This window comes from Silurus meridionalis, chromosome 13, assembly GCF_014805685.1.
Source record: "Silurus meridionalis isolate SWU-2019-XX chromosome 13, ASM1480568v1, whole genome shotgun sequence".
NCBI lineage: Eukaryota > Metazoa > Chordata > Actinopteri > Siluriformes > Siluridae > Silurus > Silurus meridionalis.
The window spans coordinates 26,642,994-26,662,789 of record NC_060896.1 but is presented as its reverse complement, the minus strand read 5'-3'; the positions used below and the strand labels follow the sequence as shown (position 1 = coordinate 26,662,789).

General features: G+C 38.8%; 1 protein-coding gene across 1 annotated transcript; it reads right to left on the bottom strand.

Moving 5' to 3' along the window:
* Positions 1 to 1,203: 1,203 nt before the first annotated feature.
* Positions 1,204 to 18,407, bottom strand: LOC124395844 (C-type lectin domain family 18 member A-like). The gene is made up of 12 exons (XM_046864720.1): positions 18,207 to 18,407; positions 17,203 to 17,294; positions 12,242 to 12,472; positions 9,344 to 9,441; positions 8,983 to 9,104; positions 6,530 to 6,637; positions 6,332 to 6,424; positions 5,542 to 5,648; positions 5,324 to 5,453; positions 5,137 to 5,233; positions 4,492 to 4,583; positions 1,204 to 1,717 (listed from the first exon to the last, which is right to left on the bottom strand). Exons 1-12 carry the CDS (start codon positions 18,316 to 18,318, stop codon positions 1,680 to 1,682), a joined length of 1,320 nt encoding a protein of 439 aa, XP_046720676.1. The 5' UTR covers positions 18,319 to 18,407; the 3' UTR covers positions 1,204 to 1,679.
* Positions 18,408 to 19,796: the final 1,389 nt, after the last annotated feature.

Below are 19,796 nucleotides of genomic sequence, written 5' to 3'. Positions count from 1 at the left end.
AAGGAGAAAACCACAATTTACAGTTAAAGTCTGTATTGTTTTCTTGTATTATTTTTTTCGATATCATTTTGGAAACAAGAATCCCCCCAGAAAATGGATCGTGAATTTGTCTTTAAATAGAGATGTTATTTCACACACACACACACACACACACACACACACACACACACACGCTCACGCTCAAGCTGAGTGGCAGCTGGATTACAGTGGAAGTGTAATTCCGTACGAACGGCCCACAATAATGAGAGTGGTGATTTATGAGCTTTCAGTCATCACCCGCCCAGACGATTAGGCCTTTCAGCAAGCGCTCAGCAGGGCTGTGGACACACACACACACACACACACACACACACACACACACACACACACTAACAAATCACACAGCCAAATATCAACAAGGACTTCGCCTGTTTTTTCAATCTGATAGAACAGATTGCTGTATTTGTGTATCTGCTTTTTTCCTGTGTCGGCACTGAGATAGAGAGAGAGTGTGTGTGTGTGTGTGTGTGTGTGTGTGTGTGTGTGTGTGTGTGTGTGCGTGTGTGTGTATAATCCTCTCCCACAGTACAGGTCACCCCAGCATGAAGCTTCTCCATAAACAGTAATCTCACAAGTATTTACTTTGCAAATTCAAGGACACAAAATCTCTTACACATTTTCAAGTCTTTCATGCATGAAGGTGTGTCTGTGTGTGTGTGTGTGTGTGTGTGTGTGTGTGTGTGTGTGTGTGTGTGTGTGTGTGTGTTGAAAAATTATACAATCTTATTAATGTGTGAGTTGTTTTTATTTATCTTTATGTTAATATAGCATACAGTACATTATAAAGACAAAAGTATTGGGACACCTGACTTCCAGTCATATGTGGTTCTTCCACAAAATGTTACCACAAACTTGGAGACACACAATTGTATAGGATGTATAGAAAACCCAAACCTGTTCCAGCATGACAACTGCGCACAAAGCCAGCTTCATGAAGATATGCTTTGCATTGGTTGGAGTGGACGATCTCCTGCTATAGAGCTATAAAATGTAATCAACACATTTGGGGTGAATGTAAACACAGACTGTATACCCATTTATTATCTTTTGGAAGATAGTCAAAACAAGATAAGGTTGAGATTAAGGGAGGGGGCGGAGCTTCCAGTACATATCACTTAACATCAGAGAAGTCAAAACAGCTGCCAATCATATTTAATTCGTGTGTCGTCTCTCATCTGCTGTTTTTATTGGTGGGAATAAAGACATGGGCTGTTTGAGCGATAAGACGTCTCAGTGTACAATCATAAAAATTCAAACACTTTCTTTCTATGCAAAATATATAAACGATGGCAGATGGAGTTCATGGCTGTTCCACAACATCAAATGCAACTAGAAACAGATAAAAATGATAGCATGATGTTAATTAAATAAAGATTGTAATCCCAGGGAAGTTGCTGTGGTGTAAAAGAGATAAAATACTTCAGGACATGCCGATGCTCGGAAAACAATCAAGTCTGCTGCCCATCGGGTCACACTGTACAACCTCATCATTGATGATTTTCCTCTGATAGCATGCCCTGACCGGGTTTCTTCCACATGCAGTACTGGCTGTGATGATCAGGAGACCTCCATCTGAGCTTCAAGCACGTAATCCTGTCCAGAGAAGATCAGGAATCTGCAGCACACACGAAGCCCAGCTCTCATTGGCCAAACTCCCACCGAGCAATATGTTCTGGACCTGACACATACAAACACACACACACACACACACACACACACACACACACACACACACACAGTGACCATTTAAAAAATTTAAAAGCACTGATAAGAAAAAAGATAAAAGGAAGAAAATCCACTTGTGGTCATCCTTCCAGTGCCAAAATTATTGGCACCCTTCAAAGGTTTCAGAATGACCCTAGTTTTAGTTGTTTCTCGTTTATCGTCTTTTAACTGCTAAACAGATAAAAACTGATTCAAAAGGTTCTTTTTAATGTTATTTTTGTTGCAAAGTACACTATATGGACAAACGTTTGAAAATCCCCTCACATTTAGTTCACAATTTGCTGTTATAATATCTTCCACTCTTCTGGGAAGATGTTCTACAAGATGTTGGATTGTGCTTATAGAGATTTTTATAGACCTATTCAGACACACAGGTTTTAGTAAAATCAGGTAGTGATGTAGGTGAGAAGGCCTGGGGTGCAGTCAGCATTTACATTCACCCCAAAGGTGTTCAATAGGGTTTAGTACTCTATAGCAGGAGATCTTTCACTCCAACCCATGGAAAGCAAATCTTTATGGAGCTGGATTTGTGCACAGGGGCATCGTCATGGTGGAACAGTTTGGGTCTCCTAATTCAAGTCTGAAGGGAAAATTTCATTCTACTTACAGTTTTTCTCAGTTGCTTTGGAGCAATTATTTGAATCGTCCATAATATTTGCAAAGCAGCAACTGCATTTCTCAAAACAGTGTGTACAAACAGCACAACACAATGGATTTCTTGTGAAAGACTGTACTTTTTCCTCAAATCTATAGTCTTTCAAAAGTAAGTATTTGTGTCAGTAAACATCTCATTCCCATCAGAATGAAAAGTCCTTTTGTCATTGTTCACAAACAAGATCGTCAAAATGTTTAGGCATGTTGTCAGTATGACGGCGCACAGTTTCAGTATTTTCTGATATAAACGATGGTTTGAATTCCAATGCACAATGTTGAATTTCTTCTGTTTGGTAAATATTTCAACAGCACACATTTATTTACTTGATTGCATATTTGATTTATATTGATTCCAAGAGACCGGACAGGACCCATAAACCCACTCATAAACCAGATGTTAAAGTGTGTATCAGTGTAATTAGCAGCTTCTGAAGTTCCTTCATCCACCATGAAGGCGGTGATACAGCCAGGCTGAAAGCTATCAAACCCCAGTCAGACTTTCTTCCATCCTACAATTTGTTCCATTAAATTCAATCCTAGAGTGTGTAAGATTGTGTGTGTGTGTATATGTGTGTGCATCCTCTAGGTGTGTGTTCTCCTCATCTCCTCGCCCCAGACGATCATTTTCCAGCACATCGCGTCTTTGAAAAGCTTTCAAACATGTCGTTAGAGTGTCGCCGTGGCAACAATTAGGGCATAAAGCCATCTTGATTAATCAATAACCACTTCATGACACGAAGCAAACCCAAACCGATTGGGAAGAAAACAAGATAAAAGCCTCTTTGGCACTAATAGCGTGTTGAGAGATCCTCCGCCCCTGGAGGTTATTCGCCACAATAGAGGCAGCGGCGGCGAAGTGGCACGTATTGATCCCGAGAAAACAAAACGCTTCACGCCGAACGCATCGCACCGGCGTCATTACCACGCTCGAGCTGTTTGCAATCATAAACCCGAATGATTCATAAAGCAGACGGAGCAGACAAGCAGCTTAACCACGGCACGTTTTACACACTCTCAATGGTTTTATATATTTCACTTCAGCACGTCTGCGCATTAACAAGCATCTGGTGTGTGTCTGTAGGTGTGTGTGTGTGTGTGTGTGTGTGTGTGTGTGTGTGTGTGTGTGTGTGTGTGTGTGTTCTCATCACTGCTCTTAGTCATATTGATCTAATAAATATCAAATAATAGACGATTTTTCCCATCAACACCTGAAGTGTCCATTGTAGATGTTTTTTTTTTATTATTTCACCTGTTCCTGAAAACAAACACTAATATATATTTTATGTATATATTATAATTGTATATTATGTATTTATTTCTTTGATTTCAGCTTTCTAAAAAAATATTTTTTTTTTCCTCATTAATAAAGCACATAAATTTTTTTTTCGGAATAATAATTAGTATAATGATCAATTATCAACAATAATATGTTATAAAAAATCACAAAATATTACAATAAATAATAAAAATAATGACCAATTATTTGATGATGATTATGATTGAGCTTATGCTTATTTTTATTATTATTATTATTATTATTATTATTTCAATAAAACACACAATGGCAATAATTCTGACAACAATTTTGATCATTTATTGCTAAAAAATGAAATGTATTTATAGATAGATTTATGTATATTTATAGATTCCATTGTTTTTCTTTCTTTCTGTACTTATTGCTTGCTAAATACTACATAATTGCTAAAAAAAAAAAAAAAAATTATTTGCTTTGTGGGGTTCTTTTGGTTCATTTTTTATTTATTTCATTTTAGTAATTATTGTACACGCTTTGAGAAATCACGAAAGCCTTTTGTTTTTCCCGATCAGTGTTGTTTCAATGAAATAATAATAGAAAGTAAAAGATTTTCATGTAAATTTAATGTAAAGGTGTTTAAAATCATTCTATTCATTGCTTCATTGTGTCTTGTTGATTATTTTGTGTCTCTCAGTCGCTTCTCTGTTAAGCTTTTATACACTTTTTCCTGGAGAACATGTTCCTGCTGCAAAATAAAATGCTGATTAGCATTATCCCGATGCCACGTCTTCACATCTGTACTTCATTTCGGGACTCACCGAACTGGCAGATGTATCTGTTGCGGGTTTTGCAGCGCTGGTCATTCCAGTTGAAGGCACTGGATGCTTGCAGCTCCACACAATTCCCAAAGCTCGAGTCAGAGAGAGAAAGAAAAAGAGAGAAAGAGAGAGAGAAGAGAGACACCCGATGGTCAAACCCAAACACTACATCTGCTCGTGCTTCTACAGTCCTAATATTCAGCTTCATCCTCATCACCAGTGGTGGATGAAGAACACGTTCCATGTACTTGGGATATATTCGGTAAAATATTACTTCACTTGAGTAAAAGTACAAAGGTTTTTGCCCTTAAATGCATTTTGGTATCCAAAAGACTATGATTTATTATTAATGTTCCTATTATCATTTTTGTCACAAGACTCTTCACTTAATCAACTCAGTTGATGTGAAAAGACTCGAATGTGACTCTCAGCACAAAAATCTATTAATAGAATGATATTAATGAGTCACTGATTGATTTCTATTACAATTATCATGAGTCCAAAACCCAAAAAAAACGTGTGTTGTGGTGAGTTCAAATCTGGAGTTTCTTCATGATTTATTCTTCTCTTAATGTTCTGCTTGATGTTGAACTGATGCTGAACTGTATGTTGGTGATCAGTAGATACATTGTGCATTTTTCTCACCCCTGATTATCCGGCTGTCCAAAAGCAAAGCTGGTAAATGTGGCCGTTTCTCCCGTATCCCAGCGAAACGAGTCTTTCAGTGGTTTATACGTCAAACCTGTTTACACAAGAACGCTTAAACACTAAATTGCTCTTTATTTGCTCGGAGAAAACCCTGAAAAGTTTCTGCTAGTAAAAGTGTTTTCACCTATCCAGAAGCTACGCGTGTCAAAGTCAGGGTCCGTGACCTCGTTGGTGTTCTCCAGCTGCCCGAGGTAAAAGGTCATGATATCCTGGACCTTCTGGTTGAGCACTTGAGCCAGAATCCCTCCTCTTTCCTGTTGAAAGAAACACACAGTCCGAACCAAGGCCTTATTCACCAGGTCTGATGATGATGATGAGTTGTGTGTGTGAAATGTCCCTCACTTGACAGCGCAGTTTGGCCGTGTAGTATGTCTCAGCTTCAGAAGACACCATGAAGCATTTTCCGTCGATCTGCATGTCACAGCTGTGATGGGGGAAACTCAGCTTCTCTGAGGAACATATAAATGCACCAGGTGAGATGATGGGACTGAGAAAATTGTCCTGATTCATCACATGCCAGTTTACTGACGTAAGCGTGATGTGTTCCTGTTAGCATCTGTCATCTTTTGCTCCTGTCTCAATCAGCAGGTCAGTCATTGTCTGAGTCAGTGTCTGAGTCAGTGTCTGAGTCAGTGTCTGAGTCAGTGTCCGAGTTTGTGTCTGAGCCAGTGTCCGAGTTTGTGTCTGAGTCAGTGTCGAAGTCAGGGTCAGAGTTTGTGTCTAAATCAGTCTACGTCTGAGTCAGTGTCCAAGTCAGTGTCTAAGTGAGTGTCCAAGTCCATGTCTGAGTCAGTGTCCAAATCAGTGTCCGAGTAAGTGTCTGAGTCAGTGTTCAAGTTTGAGTCTAAGTCTGTGTCTGAGACAGTGTCCGAGTCCGTGTCTGTGTCAGTGTCCAAGTCAGCGCTTAAGTCAGTGTCCTAGTCAGTGTCCAAGTCAGTGTCTGAGTAAGAGTCCAAGTTTGTGTCAATGCCTATAATAGTGTACATGAAGCTTTTTGCCCAAAATGATGTCACACTGTGCACTATTTCAATCAAACAATTTTAGACACGCTCCAAAATAAAATGAAAGAATCACCTTTTTGAGTCAGAGAAATGAGAAATGAGAAATGAAAGAAACAGCGAGCGCTTTTTACCTGCACACTCGGCTCCTCCATATCCTACATCACAGAGACAGGAGCACTCCTCCTCCTTATAGCGTCCATGCACACACTGCACACTACAGCGCACTGAAACACAGCCACAAGTCACGTTGCGTACATACACGGGAACATGTGATGAGTGTGAAGGTGATCCAAAGAGAGTGAGGTGGAACTGAGAGGAACCACACTCACCTTGACAGAACCGACCCGTGAATCCATGCTTACACTGACACTGGCATAAAGAGACGTTCAGCCTGCCGTACTGTCCACAACTCATACGGCACGGGTTTCGAGGCGTCTCTGAAACAGCACAAACTGGCAGGTAAGCAGAACCCAAACATCTGAACGTTTAATTCATCTGGTCGTCCATCTGATTGAACCTCTAAATGATGTATGTTGAATACTAGAAAAGGGAAAAGGGCCTCTTACTAGTCACATGTACTTTACAGCACAGTGAAATTTTTTCTTTGCATCCCAGCAATATTATAAGGCTAGGATCAGCCATGATACAGCACCCCTGCAGTACAGAGGTTTAAGAGCCTTTCTTAAGGGACTACGATACAAGGACTTAAACCCCCCACCTTCTGATAAGTAGCCCAGAGTCAAACCACTAAACAATCACTTCCCCTATCATACAACCAAGGTTCTCTATCAGATAGGGTTCAAAATATGACCTTAAGAGGTTTCTACCAAGCACACAATTCAGGACGATATAAGACATGAATCATCAGAGAAGATCAGAGAAGAATGAGTGAATAGATCAAAGAACAATATATATATACATACACACAACAGTGGCAGGCTGTGCATTTGGTACCTGGGTACCTGGACTGGCAAAACACATCTGTAGGACACTGCACCGATTAATACATCTGAATTAGACTTTTTTGTGCCTACGGAGAAAGAGAAATTGGTTTGGTCTCAGACATACTTAATTTAATTATTAAGTCCATCCATTTTGAAGAAAAGCTAGACATGGTGAGGAGGTTGGCCAACCCCGAAGTTAGCTAGCTTGTCTCTGAAAGAGTTTGTTTTACACTTCCAGACCAGTGAATACGAGCGGTACCACTGGATCACAGCCTCTGAGGGGCACTGCACATTATGAGCCTGCATCTCTGGTGAGTAGGTTGTAGTTTATTTACCGCATTTTCCGGACTATAAGCCGCTATGTTTTTCCCACGCTTTAATTCCCATGGCTTAAACAATGAAGCGGCTAAATTATGGATTTCTCCAGGGTTTTTCCCGGTTTCACAAACTTCAAGCCAAAAAACTGAGCCCCATAACATTAGACCAATGAAATTGCCGAACGGGTTCAGGTGAACCAATGAAACTTTATATTCAATCAGATGCGCTCCCACTGAATCAGGGCGCACCACATCATAAATATGGATGATGATCCTCTGACGTTTGACCTGCCGCTCACTCGGACTGTCTACAGGAAATGCGAATCATTCAACAAGCTGAAAACAACCGGGCATGAAAACACACACTTCACCTGTGTTCTGAGCTGCACGGCATCGGGAGAAAAGATTCACCGATGGTGATTTTTAAACGCACGACGATGCCAAAAGAAAAACTTCAAAAATAGTTGTGAAAGGAAGGAGGAAGACAGTGAACAATGACTTTCTTGCTCGGCTACTGTTTAGATACAAGCCGTTGTAACACGTTGAGTCTGGGTGAAGGGAGAGCTCGCTAACTCCAGTTGCAACAGAAATCATATAAGCACAGACAGATTTCCAAAACTCGTGCTTTTTTATTTTTCTTGGCAACAGCGTTACGGGTTACTCAAAGAAACTTAGAAATGAGCATCAGAAAATAATAAGGACATATTCCTCGGTCTTGCACACACGCAGTAATACCGGAAAAATGCGGTGGCAGGTTATTCCCAAAATACCGCTATGCTCTTAAAGGAAGCGCAACATATTTCACCCGTTACACCGTGTAACAGACACTGTCTTTCGTTAAAACCTGTGTAAAGTTCATTAGTTTCAGTGTAGACTTATTTATGTTCAAAATAAAAATCTTTGTCAAATTCAGTGGGTGCGGCTTATATTTGGGTGTGCTTAATAGTCCGGAAATTACGGTACATTTTAATGTTTTTGTCATGTTATTAGACAAATATTGATTCTGAACTGCTCCAGATGTTGTAGGTGCACAGTTGTGGATGTAGTGTAGAGGTTTGGAGTCTTAACTGGGTTTCTTGCTTTAGTAAAATGGTTTTCACCCTCCATATGTGAAATGCCTCTCTCTTTGTAATGCCACGCATTGTTATATTGCGTTTTTGTGAAGTATTGATGGTTTCTATAATTGCGACGTGATAGTGGTGGTATTAAAAGGTGGATTAAGTCGGTTACGTCCCCACTGAAGGCCCAGGTACCAAATGCACGGCCCACCACTGGCTTCTGCATCCAAAAATGCTTTATACAATGGTGTGCTTCCAATTTTGGGCTTCTGAGGAAGAACCACATATAACTTAAATTCTCATTTACTCAATATATGCTCAACCATAAAACATAATAAGTTGGTTAAAAGCTAGAGTAGAATGGTTTAGTAGGCTTATGTTAACTGACAGAAGATTTGAAGCATTAAACTACATATAAATTCAGCACTAGAGACTAGAGAAAAAGCTTCACAGTGTTTCTCACCACACAAGCCTCCAACATGGTCCCAGAGCCGCAAGCACCCTGACATGGAGGCTGTGCAGAGAGAGCAGTACACTCCTGATTTATACGGTGTCACCTTCTGGCCGTTCACCTCCCAGTTTCCCCTACACACAAACAGAGAAAACCAGTCCGGAACAAAACTCAATGTACAAAATTGAAGAAATTGCAAATACAGTAGTGTGCAATTGTTTGCACACCCTCATGGACAATTTATTTTTTTATAAAAATAAAATCAAATAAATAAAATTAAATAAAGCTTTAGTATACTGACTTTCTTAGGACTCCCCCTATTATAAGTGTATGTTAAAAATCAACTATAATAAATAAACAATAGTTGACTTACCCAGGAAAGTATGCACACACAAACATGTCCCAGTGCTTGACTCCAACTCTGCACAGATGTGATACACAGCCCACCTGACTGGATGTGGCCCACACCATCTGACTCACAGAGCAAACATACAACTCTCACAACGCCATTGAAGCAATGTGACTTCTCAAAAACCTCCATACATTTATTTCACATTTTCACATTCACCTTTTGGACACACAAGTTTAAAGGTTGTGACTATTAAATTAATAAATGAGGCCCAAATTAGAGTCTATGGCCCAAATGTGGTCAAAATGTTGGACCCTATTTAATGAGTATGGCAAATTTCACTATTTGTAACTTTTTACAAGCTGGTTGTATGTACACCCTGCCAGAGGAATGACAAGAAGAAGAAGAAGAAGAAGATGAAGAAAAAGAAGAAAAAGAAGAAGAAGAAGAAAAAGAAGAAGAAGAAGAGGAAAAGTAGAATAACAATAGGATGCTTGGCCCCTTATTATTTACTTACATTCAGTAGCACATAATTTGAGGATTTCCCTTTTGACTTTTTCCCTTTTGAGTTTTTACACATTGGAATATTGAAGGTGGCAAAATAAACACCAGTGAGCATCAGTTCTTCAGGTTTGTAATGTGAGAGTTCTCAGGAGAGCAGCCAGACTTGTTTGAGATGACAGGCAGGCTATTTATAGGCTATATATTTGGTAACTCAAATAACTCTTTACAATCGAGGTGAACAGAAAATCATCTCAGAACACACAGCATGTGGCACCCTGAGGTGCATCTGCTGCTGCAAAACGAGTTTATAACATTAGGATCAACTGCTGTTCGCTAAAAACATAAATGAAGGTGAAAAAAAAGTGTGTGGACATTTGAACACGTGAAAATATGTTTTTGTTACATATAATTTTGACAAATAAATAAATACCTGAGAATGAGAGAATAGAAATCTATATTTTTTGTTTATGGCCTTTTAAATATTTTATATTAAAAATATTAAAAATATTTTTTCTGTTCTATATTATATTATATTATATTATATTATATTATATTATATACTATTACATATTATTATATTATATTATATTGTATTATATTATATTATATTATATTATATACTATTACATATTATTATATTATATTATATTGTATATTATTTTATATATTATATTATATATTATATTATATTATTACAGTTGTGTTCAAAATTATTCAACCCCCAATGCTGTAAATGGTTTTAGAATTTAGTGTACATTTGTAATTGTATTCAGAATGAAATCCTACAAGGACTTCTTAAAGAACCATATGCAACTAAAATAACATCAATTAGTTTTGTAATACAGTAGTAAATGTTTCTTTTGTGAATTCTTCATTGACATAATTATTCAACCCCTTAAAGACTACCACTCTGAAGAACAGAGGTTCAATGAAGTGTTTTCAATCCGGTATTGAAAACACCTGTGGATATCAGGGAGCAGCAATAAAGCCTAATAAGCACCAATTAGGCAGCTTTAAAATGACTGTGATACTCAGCTCCTTCTAGACATTTACTGGTGTGGTTACAAACATGGTGAGGTCAAGAGAATGGTCCAGGAAGACAAGAGAACAGGTGATTACTCTTCACAGGAAGGGCAATGGCTATAAGAAGATTGCAAAGATGTTAAACATACCAAGAGACACCATAGGAAGCATCATTCGCAAATTCAAGGCAAAGGGCACTGTTGAAACGCTACCTGGTCGTGGCAGAAAGAAGATGCTGACTTCGACTGCTGTGCGCTACCTGAAGCGTAGAGCGGAGAAAAGTCCCCGTGTGACTGCTGAGGAACTGAGAAAAGATTTGTCAGATGTGGGTACTGAAGTTTCTGCTCAGACAATACGGCGCACCCTGTGTAATGAAGGCCTCCATGCCAGAACTCCCAGGCGCACCCCCTTGCTGTCCCCAAAGAATAAGAAGAGTCGACTGCAGTATGCCAAAAGTCATGTGGACAAACCACAGAAGTTTTGGGATAGTGTTCTGTGGACTGATGAAACAAAATTAGAACTGTTTGGGCCCATGGATCAACGCTATGTTTGGAGGAGGAAGAACAAGGCCTATGAAGAAAAGAACACCTTGCCTACTGTGAAGCATGGCGGGGGGTCAATCATGCTTTGGGGCTGTTTTGCTTCTGCAGGTACTGGGAAGCTTCAGCGTGTGCAAGGTACCATGAATTCTCTTCAGTACCAGGAGATATTGAATGACAATGTGATGCAGTCCGTCACAAACCTGAGGCTTGAAAGACGTTGGACCTTTCAACAGGACAATGATCCCAAGCATACCTCCAAGTCCACTAGAGCATGGTTGCAGATTAAAGGCTGGAACATTTTGAAGTGGCCATCGCAGTCACCAGACTTAAATCCGATTGAGAACCTCTGGTGGGACTTAAAGAAAGCAGTTGCAGTGCGCAAGCCTAAGAATGTGACTGAACTGGAGGCATTAGCCCATGATGAATGGGCGAAGATACCCGTAGATCGCTGCAAGACACTTGTGTCAAGCTATGCTTCATGTTTAAAAGCTGTTATAACTGTAAAAGGATGTTGTACTAAGTACTAAGATTGAATGTCACTTGGGGGTTGAATAAAACTGATAATGATGTGAGCTCAGAAAAGACATTTGTGGTTATTTCATTATAAATGTTATGTTATATTTGTCTGACCTACACGTGCCTCTTTGATTTAATTGTAAGCAGGATGACTGAATGATCATAATCAATGTCAAACCGACCAAAACAATCAATTTCAGTGGGGGTTGAATAATTTTGAACACAACTGTATATATATTATATTATATTACTCAAATATCTAGTAAATCAAGGCTTGATTGTGTATAATGTATATAAAGACTTATGCTGTTTCTGTTTTTTATTATCGATATCCCACCTGTGTGTAATGTTCACAGGTGTCGTTGTTTTTGCAGCGTCCGCTTCGATAGTTGTAGTGAAGCCCTTCCTGAAACCATGAGTTGATGATGTCAGAGAAGGAAGCTGCACCATGAGGAGACTGATGGACGTTCCAGCCGATGTGCTCGGTGTCCACTTCTGATCCAGCGCTGTTCTTGGAGCAGGACTCGGCCCTGACCTGAGCCAGCGCAGCCAGCGCATCACTCCACTCCTGAATAAAGGTTACACAAAAATCATGAGTCAAACTAAGACATTAAACTTTTTTTGACCCATTGAATCATTCTCACTGTATAAGATTCTTGTCTGTGATGCTGCGCTCTGTTATACTACGTTTCTGTTTAATACTGATGGTTTTTATAGCCGTAGCATCATAATGAAAACTTGGGGTCTAGGATTATTTACCTGTTCACAGTTTATATTTGTGTGTTTTTTCCATATTGCCTTATAATTTAGGCCATAGGCTGCAGTGAGTGTTGATTCACACATACATTTTTACTTGTATTGTGCTTTTAACATGTTTCACCATTAAAAGATATAACATGTACTGTTCCTTTACATAGGAAAATAAAATCTTGAGTCTTAAATCTATATTATTCTAATAAGATTATTTAATGTGGCTTCTTCTGGTTAAAGTGAAGATCTCGAGGAGAACAGAGAAACAAATTGCCCCACTAATAAGACGACAAATTTTAGGGTTACAGACAAAAGCTGCACCATTTTTGACTCCCATTCATTTAATTCCCAAACCCCTTCCAGGAATAGTGTCTGTCTTGGACTAATCCGTTTGACCCAGGCTCTTCCTCTGACCCCTGAATGAGACGGAGTGTGTGTGCGGTCGGGCGGTACGTCATGCTTGGCTGGTGACACTGAATTCCCACGGACACGGCTGTCATCACTGCGAAATCTAGCGTGAAATCAAAGTAGGGGGACATTTTCCACAGATGTCGTTTCACAGTACCCTCCAGAAGATGGGGGTCTCGTTTCAGAGATACAGTTCAAGAAAGAGAGGAAGAGCAGAGGGGAGGAGAACCCGCAATCTGAATTCGGCTTGCTGGTGCAAATCAGTCATTTGAGCCGTCTTGTTCCTGGTTCCCACCCACACTTTAGACAGAGACGAAACTCAGACAGACCATCGGCGGCTCCGCTTTAACTGCGCTACCATACGCTCCCTGTCCTCTTTTATCTCTCCACACATGCTGTCTCTATGCAAGTCTCAGAGATGCTGCCAACATTTTGTCACTCCGCTGCCTTGTCTCTGGAGAGAGAGAGAGAGAGAGAGAGAGAGAGAGAGAGAGAGAGAGAGAGAGAGAACCCTCACAGACTGACAGGGTGCATTTAGATTCGCTCACAGTGGGGGACTGCAAATGCTCGCAAGTTGAAAAGAACAATAATCATCTTCTTCCCACTCTGAAAAAATATCAAACAGCTGAAACAGAGATATCGAGTCATTTTCCCTCCAAGGAGAACAAACATAGTCGGGTGCAAAAGTTTGTATCCCCTTTAGGACTAAAATGGCAGATGAATTTGGAGAGAAAAAATCCAATATACCAATAATATGTACAATAAGTGGACATTAACTCTGGTTCCTTTATTACCAGTTTGTTTGGGTTTTTTTGTTCTTTTAATGCAATGATGCCAATAAATACATTTATATAAATTCACTTGTTCTAACACTATTGTTTCCCATGTGTTTCTGACACGTAGAAAAAAAGTTATTCTATGAAAGTTAAGCCTTATTCTGACTTTCTTTCTCGCAATTCCGACTGTCTTCCTCTCAATTTTAACCTTCTTTCTCGCAATTTACTTTCTCGCTTGAACGTTCCAATGGAACGCATGTACATATCAGACAGGAGGCTACAGTGGCTATGTCTTTTTTGGGAAACCACGCATTAAAAATTCCTTTATAATTTTATCCATTATTTTGCAGATTGATCTGTTGATTGTAGCCTGTTTAATTTTTAATGTGCAAAGCTTTCTGGCACTACAGAGGGGTAACGCTGGTTAGAAAATGAGAGAATTTTAAGAGTTGGAATCGTGAGAAATAAAGTCAGAATTGCTATAAAAAAAAAATCAGAATTGTGAGAGAAAAAAAATCAGAAATGTGAGGAAAAATGTCAGAATTGTGAGGAAAAAAACAGAATTGTGAGGAAAAAAATCTAAATTGTGAGGAAAAAAAATTAGAATTGTGAGAAAAAAAACAGAATTGTGAGGAAAAATGTCAGAATTGTGAGGAAAAAAATCACAATTGTGAGAAAAAAATCTGAAATGTGAGGAAAAAAAGTCAGAATTGTGAGGAAAAAAGTCAGAATTGTGAGGAAAAAAGTCAGAATTGTTGGAAATAAAGTTATAATTAGGCAAACTGAGTCTCTCAGGTGTAATATAGTTTGGTTTGTTCCTTCTTATATCTCTCGATACTCCAGCTTGATATTATACACCACCTTTTTCAGGCCCAACTCTAGAAGAAGGATTGTTGTCTTCAGATAAGATGCACCTACATTTCATTTGCAACTTCCTGGAGTTACACTGTTGTGCTCCCACCCAGATACCACCGGGGATGTAAACTTCTGCAAGCCTGCTGTATATCAAAAAACTGTGAATAAATTAGAATAAAGCTCATTCTTTCTGGTTTTGATTTTGAGGAAACTGTCTAACAAAGTTAAAAAAGGAAACACACACACACACACACCACACACACCTCCCACACACACACATACACTAATAAAACCACGAGGGTCACTGGGTGGGAAGAAAGGACCCATCATTTGAGAAATGTTATGAAATTAGGAAATCTTATCTCCCACTGAAAGCAGAGCTTTCGAACTCCAGTGTGAGCCTCTAATCTCTGGTACAGCCACAGACAATCAGGCTGCGGTTATGGATTTCTGTGCAAATATTGCAGAACGATAATCACAAAGCCGCTTCAGCCCAAAGCCTTCAAATTTATCACTAAAGCAATTTAATATCCCTTTTGAGCTCCACGGGAACTCGTCTGGCAGCCTTTAAGCGAATTATCCAAAAATGTAAGAGACGGGAATATAAAATGGAGACTGATGAAGATGACACATCATCCATCTCATTATACTCGGCCCAAAGATGCTGCTGTCTGTGTGTGATGTGTTTAAACGTGGGACTATCTCCACTATTACAATTCTGTGCAAAACTTTTTGCACCCACACTCCAATGTGATATTTAAAGTGAATTATTAATTTATTTTATTTGATACTTTATAGTTAAACCACAGATTCTTAGCATTGATTAATGACCTTATTATTATTATTATTATTATTATTATTATTATTATGTTCATATGCATTTGTTATAATGCATTATCCTTTCCACAGCTAGTAGGGTAATTCACGGTTCGGGTCACGGTTCGATACGTGCCCTGGTTTTTAAGTCACAGTTCGGTTCAATTAGGGGCAGTTAGGAGAAAGAAAATGCAGAACATAAAATTGCTTGTCGTTTTTTATTAACATTGTTTATTACTATTAACATTTATGAACATTCACAGATTTTTTTCATATTTGCTATTGCCGAAATTTTGAGGACAGTCTAGCGATATGGATATATACTCAATTTAATCAATTTAATAGAAACGTGTGCTGCATTCATTTGATTCATTCTATTTTATTTTTAGATATTGTATTTTTGCAAGTGCGAGGCAGAAACTAAACAAATTTGCGGTCCGCCACTTAATGTGTTCAGGAGGAAACGTAGGTTTTTTTGCATTGCATTAAGAATTGCATTCGGTAAAACGTGTGCACCGTACAGAAAGTCCTGTACGAAGAGGGTTCGGTATAAACAAGTGTACCATTACACCCCTCACAGCTACAGCTCATTCACAGGACCTTCATTTAATCTTTAACTGATGATGAACATATTACAAACCAAAAAAGGTCTAATTGTTGTGGTGGTCTCCAGTTTCAGCACTGTGCAGAACTGAAAAATAAAGCAGGTACAGGACTACAGAAATCAGAGTGTTTGGGGATACAGGTTTAGTTTCTTGTTTGCAGCTGCTATAGTGCAAGTGATAACAGGAACTAAAGTAAATATACCTTTTGGAATTTAGTGAAAGCAGCCTTATCTGGTGGTTTGTCTGCGTTATGTCTGCTACTGTCTGCAGCACCACATATTAGAACATCCATCTCCAAAAAGGCGTACGTGGACTTTGGGATTAGCGCTCTGACCTGCGCTTGTACAGCACCTGTCCTGGTTTTAGTTACTGTTTTGACATCGGGTATCCCTCAGAAAAAAAAGGATGTCTGATTGAATTAAGTGCGATTTTGGAAACAAAAAAGACTCCAGCTGGGCATGGAGTCACATTCCACATGGATGCTAAGTGTTTGTTGGACCTTAGGAGGAACTCTGGGAGGAACTGTGGGACATTTCTACAGGATAAACGATCAAGGTCAGTAGCTTTAATAGATGAGAGTTCCGTTACAAAACATGTACTGTTTTAAAACTCGGGCTGTTTTGCTTTTGATTTGGGTTTTTTCAGGGGGGTTTTGAGGTGGGGGTAGACACGACAAGCATGCTGGGGGTTTCCTCTAGAACGTTTCATTAATAAAGGGCTCTGGCACCTGTCCAACAATGGAGCAAAAGGGAGATCCTGGGAAATATAAGAGAGGAATAGATCGTCTAGCTAACCAATTATTTTATGATTTGAATTTCTATGTAGCTGGTGATTGATTTTCACATAAAAGCATTTTAGTGACTAAATTCACTTCCTGTTAAACTAACACAATCGAATTCACATCTCGACATGCGTCTTCATTTAAGCCATTATTAACCTGCCTACTGCAATCTGTGGTTTTTCCACTGCATGCAATTTGGCAAAAAGGAACAAAAAAGCACTACATCTTTCATTCAGTGGCACACTTGAGTTCTTTTCTGACAGTAAGAGCAGGATTATGGTTTAGCAGCAAATCAAAGCAAACCTACCATTTTCTGCATGTTGGCCGCCATGGGCTCGACTCGACCCCGCAGCCGATTGTGTTGTGTAACGATCTGAAAACGTTCCTTCGCCCCAAATCCTGGAAAGAAAAGCAAAGCGCTACAATTACCCCAGTACACCTCTACATCAGATCTCAGTGCAAATGTAAGGTCGGGGGTTAAGCTCAGGGGTCAAACCCATTGTGCAGATGATGACAGTTTGATGAAAACAATGACTGCTTCTAGTGCTACAACAATAAATTAATCACACTGACCTGTTCTTCTTTCTGCATATTGTACATCACATCACTGATATCAACTTTCACGCAACTTACAACTTTTCTGGGCATAATAATGAATAGAATAAAAACGTTTTTGTATTTATTTTATTTTTTTTATTTAAATTTTATTGACTTTGAAAAAAATCTATCTATCTATCTTGGACTTGTACATTTCTCCACATTTCTTTATGTATATTTAATGTATAAACCCTTTTCCTATACACTTCAAGAAATGAATTCTGCACTACAATCCTGTTACAGATGATTTTTTCCTGAATAAAAAACTTATAGGCACTTATTAGCTTCTACATTCTTTTATACAACTTTATAACCTGTTTATCTCTGTAAACCTGCTTTGATGCAATATCCATTGTTAAAATGCAAATAGAAATGAATCGAATTGAACTGAATAAAATGTTTAAACCTGTACTGGTCACAAAACAGCAGAAAATGTCGAGAAAACACACTTCCGGTCATCATTTCATCAGTTCGTTGTATAGACTACAATGTTTTTAGCTTTTGTAGGAGAAAAATATTTTTCAACATGTTTATTTGATACATAAGGATTTTCTTGCAATCAGCATTTTTATTTATTTTCCTGAGTAACTTTAATCCATGCATGAGTTAGTTAAGTTTTAATAATTATAATAATAATTATGATGATGATGATGATGCATTGATGCATGATGATGCAAGTTTACCTGGAGGACAAATCAGGCGCGTGCAACTCACCGCTCTCAGGTGCATCGGCTCTTCGGGTTTCGCCGTCAAGCGCGCGGCTCGCGCAGGTGTTCAGCAATAAAAACACCGCTACAAGCAGTGCAAAGGAAGCCAGAGGTTTCATGGTAGTGAGAAGTTTCCAAACATACTGTAGGGCTAAAAAAAAGTTAACGAGGGTCTGTATTCTTTACCCCTCCTCATTTACTCGCTCACAACCCCCTAGTGCGCTCGAGCTCCTGTTTTCACTTGTCCCCGTGACGTCACGGCACCGCTGCGTCCATGGGGGGCAGCACTACCGTCCCATCATCCAAACCTTGAACAGTTTTACAGTTATACAGTTCCTGTATAACATCATATATCATGGCTTTTGAGAAACCCATGCATGTTCCTCTGTCAGCTCCTCATGAGACAGAATCAGATTCTGATGAAAGCAACTGAGAGAGGAACATGCATGAAAGGAAACACAAACACGACAGCCTCCAAAGCTTCAACTTTCAACCGTGAAACACCATCATGCTCATCATCATCATCTTTGACTTGGTGGCATCTTTTTCTTCTCTGGACTTCTCATGGATATGGTAATTTAGGGAAATTCTTCAATGTGAAATTGCATTCTTTATGCTGGAGATCAGTCAGTTCTCCTGGTAGTACTGTGTCAGTGATGAGAAGGTCACCACTGTAATGTTTTCTCACAGCAGGAAATGAACCCCAGCACAGTTTCAGTATTTCCTGATATAAACTACAGTTTGGATTCCAATGATTAAAAATGCACGAGGCTAAACTTCTGTATGGCTTCTATGAATTTCAGAAGCACAAATGTATTTATTTGACTGCATATTTAATTTATATTGATTGCACGAGACCGGACAGGATTCACACTTTTACCGTATTGTAATAGCGTGTGTTTATTTCCTGGTTTTTCATTCATTTTTAGATATTGTAATTCTGTGTTTTGCTCTGTTGCCAAATAAAAGTTCACAAGATTCACCTTTGACCTGTTTTAGTTGATCATTGGTCGATCTGATGCCGTTTACTCGCCTTCATTAGTGACGTTCAAGATTCATCTGCACAATTCATCAATTCTACACATTTACCAAAAAATATAAATTTTAGATGACAGATGATGAAAACTGGTTTAATCATTTTGCATTCAATGACGTTTACAATGAACTGATGCTGAGATGTTTTGGGGGTTAAAACTATTCAGGTGAAACCAGTATAATATTTTTTGATCAACATCAACATAAACAACTGATAATGTAGGAAACAGCAGACACTCGTACACAATCAGTTAAATTAATGTACAAAAGCGTTCGCGATTTGATCAAATTTCATTTCTGATCTGAGAAACGCTCAAAAGCAACTGAGAAAAACTGTAAGACAGAAATCCTAAAAGGCCATGAATTTACATTTAAATCGAGCTTTCTGAATTTATACCTAAAGTTTGGACGGATCTGATTTAACAATTAAAAAAATATATAAATATTTTCAAGTATTTATTGTGTAAAATACACTACATCCTCCCAAAGCAATTGTGATCATTCTGTGAGAAATCCTCTGATCACAAAAACATCTGGACCTAAATTGAATTAAAATCTTCTG